An 8,743-nucleotide genomic window follows, 5' to 3' on the forward strand; every position below is an offset into this window, starting at 1 on the left:
AGGACTTGCGCAGGAGACTGTAAAAAAAGATCAAAACAGATATGTGCACAAACTTATTATACCACTTTGACACATGATATTCTAATTTTTTTTCTATATAAATACAAATGTATCAGTTTAAATACTTTTTTATTTTAGAATACAGATATGTCATGTAAACCCCAAAATCGTGGTGTGAAACAGGTCTTAATGCCAGAACTACTTAGTGTATTTTTCCATCCATGTCAGTTTTTGTCACGCAGCTAAGCAATACATTTTTTACTGTTCACTGCAAAAAAAAAAAAATTACTACATTTGTGTTTTTGTCAGATTTTCACTAGTTTTCTGTTGCTAATTTTGACACTCGTCATTTTTTGCAACTTTATTTTTAGTTCTATTGATTGCACTCAACACATTTTTTTTAAAAAAATTGGGCAGCGTATAATGGGGCCAATCGCAACATGACATTTAAGGTACAGTAAAAAGTAGTCCTTTATGTGTATGACCAAAGGTGCTTTGGAGGAGGTAGTGACCCCCCTCACTTCCTGGGCTCCTAATAGCATGTCCACCCTGCTGTAAATTGTCCCAACTTTATTGAGAGGTGCATCTTACTCCAGCGGACTTTTGAATGCCAATTAATGATGAGCGTACTTGCTCGGATAAGGTGTTATCTGAGCATGCTCCGGTGCTAACCAGGGGACTTCAGAGTGCTCGAATCATGTCACAGTCCCCGCCTATATGTATCGTGGCTGTTCGACAGCCTCAACACATGTAGGGATTACCTAACAAGCCGCAGGGACTCAAACATACTTTTCGAGCACGCCGAAGTCACTCGGTTAGCACACGAGCATGCTCAGATCACACCTTATCCGAGCAGGTTTGCTCATCACTAATGCTAATCTTAAAGGGTTTGTCCAGTAATAGATTTTTTTTTTTATACTGTATGCAGAACCTTGGTGAATTTATAAGGGATTTTCTAGTAGCGAACAATCCCTTTAATCCTCTTTGCAGTGAGCAGTAAAAAACGTATGCTTCAGCTGTAACGCCATGGATAACCGTCCGCCTGCATCACAGAATGGTCCATAATGCACCAGGACCGTATTACCCTGCTAATGTATTACTTTTTTTTCCTGATGAGATAAAATAAAGTAACATAGGCAAGAAATCTGTGCGAAAATGGCCTCGCTGCCATTGTAACGCAGTTTATTCACAATTTAAATGGAGAACCTCTTCAACAAAAACGGAGACTTCTCAGATCCTGTACTCTAAACACCAGAATCCCTTACTGACAAACATCGTCCCTTAAACACATCATATCCTTACCAAAATAAATAATGACTAAAACAACAAAAACAGGAAACACGAAATTAGAATCAGCTGAATCATGGTAAAAAAAAAAAAAAGTCCATTTTACTTTACCCACACTGCCACCTAAAGGACACTTGCTGTATAGCATTCAAAAAGTGCACTCCAAATAATCCAGTTACGATTTTATGAAACACGAAAGTCACGATTCTTTTGATACTACCAGCACAACACTAATTTGTCTGTAGTTGTTGCTTACCTCAAGTGCTTCTTTTTTTTTTAGATTATCATTTTTAAAATGTAGTATGAAATTACACTTAAAAGGATTGTGCATAATTAGAATAACATGGTGGACGATTTAATAAAAAAACAAAAAAAAAACACCGTACATGTGTGAGGTATTTAGCTTAGTTCTATTTACTTTAATTGAACCTAACTGCAATACCAGACACAACCTATTGGCAGGTGTGGCGCTCTTTCTGAGGGAAAAAAATAGCCATGTTCTTTTAATCTTGCAAGACTTCAAGAAGCTTAACAAGTGTGGAAATGATAAGAAATGTAGTGAAGGGTCAACGTCTCTCATATAACCTGCAGACAAGGCAGGTGGTGTAGGTGAACATTCATTACAGGCCCGAAAAAAAAAACGTTAAATTCCCTGTATTCTATTAGGGGGGGGGTCAGCTACTGCACACACATGAGAGAATTATAGATGGAGGTGGAGGTTTATTGGAGAATATTGGTGAGAGAAGAGTAGACCTGTTTGTATGTGTACACGTATGGACATGTGAGACAGTAACCAGGCTATGCTCTTCTTAATATGGCAGGCGCAGCATCATGGAACTCCATAGCCCCCGAATTACCATTCATGTGCCCCGAGTTGCTGGGTCAAAGTGATTCAATACGCAACGCTGTACATTTCTAATCCTCGGGGTCTTAAACAATTTTAACCAAGTCCTGCCCAGCCCTAACAGTTGTGTATTACCCCTACCCATTGTACCCTCCCAAACGTGCCAAGACAATCAGCCATATAACCAGGGTCCATGCGCTGTGCAGTCCTAGAGGTTGGGTGATCGGTGAGATGGTCGGTGAGGGTGGTGATGGCGTTAGTTGGAATTTTCCATCTTTTGTGGTGTCACTTGCCATACACACTCTCGTCGCTGTAGGCCACGTACAGAAAACAATCCTCCTCATGGTTATCCTGAAATAAACAAAGCATAAAGACAATGTAAATGTGCCATATAGAAATACTATACGGATGAGCTGTGAAAAAGAGTCAGGTGGGGGACCACACTTACAAGACTTTTCATATCATTTTAGAGGGACTGGAAAATAAATACCATTATAAAAAATACTAATCAGGGCTGTGGAGTCGGAGTCATGAAAATTAAGGAATGGGAGCCGGAGGTTTGGCTTAACGACTCCACGGCCCTGATAATTATATCTTATTTCTGGCATCAGAAATCGGCCTTCATTTTAATTTGATATGCAAATAAATGACTAGTAACAAAAAATTATTATATATATATATATATATATACACACACACACACACACACACACAATTTTTTATTTTCTTTATGTTTTTTACTATGTATATACATATACAATTATTGATTTTTACTTTTTGTTTTTTACTACTAGTCATTTATTAGACTAGTAATAAAATGAATAAAGATAATTGATCATTTACTAAGTAGGGGAATGTCCCACTTTTCCCCAGATTCTATGGGGGTGGTCCAGTATCACTGATCTGCAGGTAGAGGAATTTTTATTCATGATGGAGCACTTTTATCCCCAGTTAGAATGAAACCGCAGTTTGGATGACCGAACGCTCATATTCTATATGGGGCTGCGGGAAATAGCCGAAGTCAGAACTCAAACTCCATATCAAAATAATGGAGCAGTGGGTCCATTCCAAGGGCTCATGACCGTATTTTAAATCCAGTGCCATCTGTGAAAAAACATGCACCAGTACAGTATTTGGTGAGTTTTTTACCTCAGTTTTTGTAAGCCAAAATCAGGAGTGGAACAATCAGAGGAAAAGTGTAATAGAAACCCGTCACCACTTCTGGATTTATCACCCAACTCCTGGTCTTGGCTTCCAAATACTGAGGGAAAAGCCTCAAATATTCAACATGTCAATGCAACCTAAAATTGCTACTTTAAGGCCATGTGCACAAGTTGAGCATTCGGTGAGCTTTTTACCTCAGTTTTTGTAAAACAAAACCAGGAGCGGGTGATAATTACAGAAGTGGTGACGGGTTTCTATTATACTTTTCCTCTGATTGTTCCACTCCTGACTTTGGCTTACAAATACTGAGGTAAAATACTGACCAAATACTGACCGTGGCCTAAGGGTGCGGCTGAATCTCTGCCCACAATTGTGATTCAGCCATGGTGAGTTCAAGGTTATGGAGAGTAGAGAATGCCTAAATAGAGACACAGGGAATTCTTCTTACTATGAACTACAAAAGGACCATCCGAACTGCAATGACAATATCTTCTAGAATTTTCCAGAACATAATTCATTATTTCATGAATTTCCCCATACACAGACTTCCCCTGGTTTCTTACTTCATATAGTTGTCCCATGGTAGCACTAGTGGGGGGAATGGTGTTGTTGACAAAGAAGAAGAGCGCATCCTCAGGGCGAAGGTGAATCCGCTTCCTGATGAGGAAGTAAAACTGCCCAACTGGAAGATGTCAAGAGAAATCACATACGGTACATTCATGTATACAAATAATAACTCATACTGTATAAAAAACAAACTGGAGTATTTCTATGAATATACAGTATAAGCTCATTGGCCTGAACTCCAGAAGGTAACGCTAAACTTCAGGATCCCTGACCATGTCCAAGAGCCGAGTCACGGTGAGAAGATAGCAAGTAAATAGACATAAGAGGCGTCAGAAGTTACATACCGGTGAGGTCTGATGGCACCAAGTATTTCCTTTTGTCTAAATCTGGGACTCGAGCTTTTGGGGCTTTTTCTACAATGACCTGAAAAAGATTTTTGAGATATTCATAACATCCACCTAACATCTACGGTATATTCAGGGCAATGTAATACATACGTTTTTTATAAAAATACAGAATATATTTAATTTAATGAAGCACTAGGTAACCTTAGTTTTCCTAAAATTAAAGAGGTTTCCTAATTAAATACAAGTATCCCCAGAATAGGTGATGAAGCCATGATCGCTAGCACTTGAGATCAGAGAACCCAAGGAACCCTGTGTGAATCGTGTGTTCATGAACATGAGCTTTTATAGAAGTGAATGTAGCGGTAGCCATTAGCCATACGAGCGCCTTTATCTCGGTAGGACCCTGTTTTAAGAACCCCTGGACCCCCAGAGACCTATATGGTGGTATTCTCTGCATCAACGCGGAGTTCTAGCCTTGAAGTTCTACATTTTAGAGGGACCATGAGATGAAATTCATGCTGCCTGAACCACGAGTCTCATGAATCAGACACTGGCTACGTTATTGGAATAGAGTATTTTTTACTCTGAAATATCGCAATGTCATATAGAAAACAAGTTTTCAAAAGCCAGCTGGAAAAGATGCATCATGGATGACTTCTCCAAGACAGGTCCTCTGTGATCCGCTACACTCAAGTCTCCCGCACACATGAGGAGAGACCCGTCGGTCAACTACAGTTGGTGGTGGGGAAGCCGCTGGGAACCCGTCTCAGACCAGCCATACCAACCAGGCCGACTTCAGAAAGCATGTTTTCTACATGGAACTGGTGTCTGATTCCCAATGCCCTTGATTCAAGCAGCATGACTCCGCTGCCAGGTGCCCTTTCATACCACTAGCAATATAGTCCAGACATGTAAAATTCATCACAATATGTAATATATTTTCAATTATTTGTTGCTGCCTGTAAAACGAAAATAGTCAAACAGTCATGTAATCGTTGAATAAGTCCTGTATCGAGCGCTTACTGTGCAGCAATGCAAGGATATTAAGAATTGCAGAACTGTCACCGCCAAACGGAAACAAATAGAATATAGATCCACCAAAAGCTGCTTGTTGATGGTTTCCAGGCCTCAAAATATGTCTACCTGAACTGTAAAATGTAAATATGAACTAATGCGGTAAATACAGTTGGTACATCTTACATCCCCTATGTATAGATATAATGCAAATAAGAGCTGGTGCTTCATTTTAATCCTGCGGAAATTACAAATCTGCCTAGTAAAAGCCAAAAGATCTGAATTCTTGGGATTATTTCTTACACACTATTTTTTTTTTAATCCGGCCGTAACCATAAAACATTTCTACATGGATTATATGTAGCCTTTGGAAACATTTGAACGGTCTGGAAGCCACATAGATCCAGCGATATCATAACATGGCCACTGGCCTGCCCGGAGGTGCCTCAGATGTTGGTGGTTCGGAGGATGCAGTGTCTGATTCCATTTCTGTATTCCTGTCAAGGTGACCGCGAAGAATAGAGGTAGGCCCTGATCATGCAGATATTAGGAGTTTGCTAAGGCCCGAACATCGAAGAATATTTACATTCAGTTTCATTCTTACAGCGATTATTCTGGATTTGATCCTCACAGCCACGACAGTCACCTAGAAAGCTCTAAATGTAATTCCATTAACATACATCTTACATACCGCAGTGCAACATGCTGCGACCCGTCACATACAGCGGTAGGGACGAAACCTACATAAATAGATCCTGACAATCTGCGTTTCGCCTCTGACGCTGTTAAAATAATTACATGCAATAATACTGCAAGGGTTAAAGGCGACCCAAGCACCAGATGCGCCCTCCCCTCTCATTGCAGTGCTAAGGGAGGAGGAAAAGTGTGCGCACCATCTTTAAGCAGGGCACAGATACAGGTAGGGGGTGCATTGCCTGCCCATCGCTGCCCCCTACAGAGCTCAATAATAGGGGCATGTATCTTTATATCTACTTATGATTGGGTCATATGTAGGCAGAAAAAGCAAGGTATAACAAGTGAAGGGAAAATGGTCTTCCATATTTGACTGTTCTGTAAACCTCGCTTTAGATAGAGACAAGAGGGATTGTATGGCTGCTGGGTGTAGGATCATCCCTGTGAAAAGCAATGTAATTACACTGACAAAGACATCAACCCATTATTAGGGAAATGACCATCCCCCATAGTGGGTAAGTGACAATGACCGAGCTTATGTGAGGGCCAGGGGCCTATTATGTTGTATAATTTATACATATACACATATATACATACACTGACACCTGGAATTTAGAGGTTAATGCAGGAAAAGGCCAAATGCAATGCAGTCAGCAGACAGGTACATGGTGGCGGATACTTACAGGGACCCTGTCCGGATATTTCTTCCTAATCTTTTCGCCCTCCTTCTTCCTATATTCATAGGGATGATCCTCTTTGTATTGAAATTTCATGGCTGCTCTGTTGCAGGGCTGTGTGCAGAACAGCAGATCCTGAGTCTCTGGAGCAGCGACTGCTACAAAGCAAGAAAAGCAGGGAATGGTGACATCAGAGGACACTCCTCTGGGCAGTACCAGAGGAACCAAACAAAGGGCAGAGCAGGTTAACCCCTTCTCCTCTGCCTAATGCCCAGTGGTTGTGCAGCTGAAAGGATAAAAACACACCAACCTATGGGACATACTATACCCAGTACCCATATGCTTTAAGGTTTCAGGCTTTCCCAAAACCTAAGGTCTTGTGTTCTGTAGAGGACATCACTAGTTTTTAAATTGCCCTGCTGGGGAAAAGTCTGCTTTGCAATGCATGGCCGTAAGCAGGCAATGACTACATCACAGCACTCTGTATACAGGACACCAGGCACTGCATGTCGGCAGGGAAAGCGTTAACATGGTGGTATTTTTTTCCTATGTGGTCTGGGGGAGGAGATGAGCTGTGTTGCTGTTGCTAACCAGTCTTGTGACTGATCACATGAATGTAGGGGAAGGTAAACAGGTGACTCAGCCAGGAACAGGTGCACCTTCCTGTCCATGCACCTTGCTCTGCGGCTATGAAAACAGTGTCACTTATAAAAGGATTACAGAAATGCAGAAAATAAATATTTTCCAGAAACACAAGTTATATTTACAATACAAGTAATGATTTTATTAAAGCTTTGCTCTTATCCTGTACACCTAAGGCCGGTTCACATAGCGTTAATGCAGTCTGGTCAACGCATGCGTCAGCGGACTGCGCCAACGCTACTCCAATATTCTGGTCGCGCTATGAGATCTGCGCTAGCAGTGACGGACCATCGAACGCTGCAGACCCCGTCCGAGGATCCGTCACAGAATGACGGCACATAGCCAACGCGTGCCGCTTATGACATGTGTTAGCGATGAGCTCGGTTTAGCAGTGTATGGCAGCGTTAACGGATGCACTTCAACGCATTTTGCCGCTTTGTAACGCAATCCGTTAAATGGACTGCATTAACGCTTTGTGAACCTGGCCTAAGACCTCATTCATGTCTGATTTTCTCATCTGTGTCCTAGCCATGATTTTCACTGATAAAACACATCCCCGTTATAGTCTTTGGGGCTGTTCACACTTTCGTGTTTTTTTTTTTTGCAGATCAAGTATCCACAAAAAAAAAAAAATAATAGTCATGTTTGTTTTTAATATGTCACAGTTCCAACACGCCAGTGCAAGTGAAAAAAAAAAGGTGTCATCCATACGTTGTCAGTTTTTTTCTATTTAAGGGCTCACACTCATCTGCATTTCTAATATCAATCCCATGTTGGTCCTGAAAAGTCAGATGAGTATCATGCAAGTGTCATGCGACTACATCCGTGTGTCAGTGTGACACGTACTGGTGCCTGGGAAAAGACGTACAGTTCATGCTGTTCCCAGGGGCCAGGTGCTGAAGGCAGCTGTCATCATCGTTGCCTGCTCTCCCTGCGATCAGCGAGAGCATGCGATGTTGAGGATAGTTGTAGTCAGCTGCCAGCGTGTGTCTAGCGTGTATTATACAAGTTAAAAAAAAAAAAAAAAAAAAAAAAAGAACTGCACTGGCTCTCATATTTTTCATAACTAGCAGAGGGAAAGTCGTCTGCTATTTTATGCTATGTTTCATCAAATAAAGTATTACTAAGAACTCTATGATATGCACTTTTGCTTTTTACTTATTTAATTATAGCAGGGTTTTTTTCATTTTGTCTTTTGTAGGTTTTGTATGCTTTATGGCCATGTGAACATGCATTTACATGCTGCATGTGTACCAACTCAAACCAAGCTCAATTTTTGTGTTTTTTCTTTGTATTTTAGCATTCTGTGCAACCTGGGGTGTGGCCTCCCTCTCCTGAGCTGGAAATTGTATTTAAAGGCTTCCCCTGACTGGTGTCCACTGGTTGGGACCCGGCCCTTGTCTGCCCTTATTCACACAGACGTCAACTTTGACACATAAGGTTAATACTACTAATAATTTTTATTTATATAGTGCCAACATATTCCGCAGCACTTTACAATTAAGCAG

The 8,743-nt window shown here is 41.0% G+C and overlaps 1 protein-coding gene across 1 annotated transcript; it reads right to left on the reverse strand.

The window, feature by feature from the left end:
* Positions 1–1,144: 1,144 nt before the first annotated feature.
* Positions 1,145–6,790, reverse strand: LOC141051379 (gamma-aminobutyric acid receptor-associated protein-like 1). The gene is made up of 4 exons (XM_073548321.1): positions 6,600–6,790; positions 4,207–4,285; positions 3,859–3,977; positions 1,145–2,482 (listed from the first exon to the last, which is right to left on the reverse strand). The coding sequence occupies exons 1-4, from the start codon at positions 6,687–6,689 to the stop codon at positions 2,417–2,419; spliced, it is 354 nt and encodes a 117-aa protein (XP_073404422.1). The 5' UTR covers positions 6,690–6,790; the 3' UTR covers positions 1,145–2,416.
* Positions 6,791–8,743: the final 1,953 nt, after the last annotated feature.

This window comes from Dendrobates tinctorius, unplaced genomic scaffold (genome assembly GCF_039654945.1).
Source record: "Dendrobates tinctorius isolate UK_male_01 unplaced genomic scaffold, ASM3965494v1 ptg000156l, whole genome shotgun sequence".
NCBI lineage: Eukaryota > Metazoa > Chordata > Amphibia > Anura > Dendrobatidae > Dendrobates > Dendrobates tinctorius.

Bases quoted from the DNA above. Each gene is read 5' to 3' on its own strand.
- LOC141051379 (XM_073548321.1), bottom strand. From the start codon at position 6,689: ATGAAATTTCAATACAAAGAGGATCATCCCTATGAATATAGGAAGAAG. The intron at 4,286-6,599 runs GTAAGTATCCGC...AATCTTTTTCAG, and splicing joins AATATCCGGACAGGGTCCCT to GTCATTGTAGAAAAAGCCCC. The intron at 2,483-3,858 runs GTAAGAAACCAG...TGTTTATTTCAG, and splicing joins CCATGGGACAACTATATGAA to GATAACCATGAGGAGGATTG.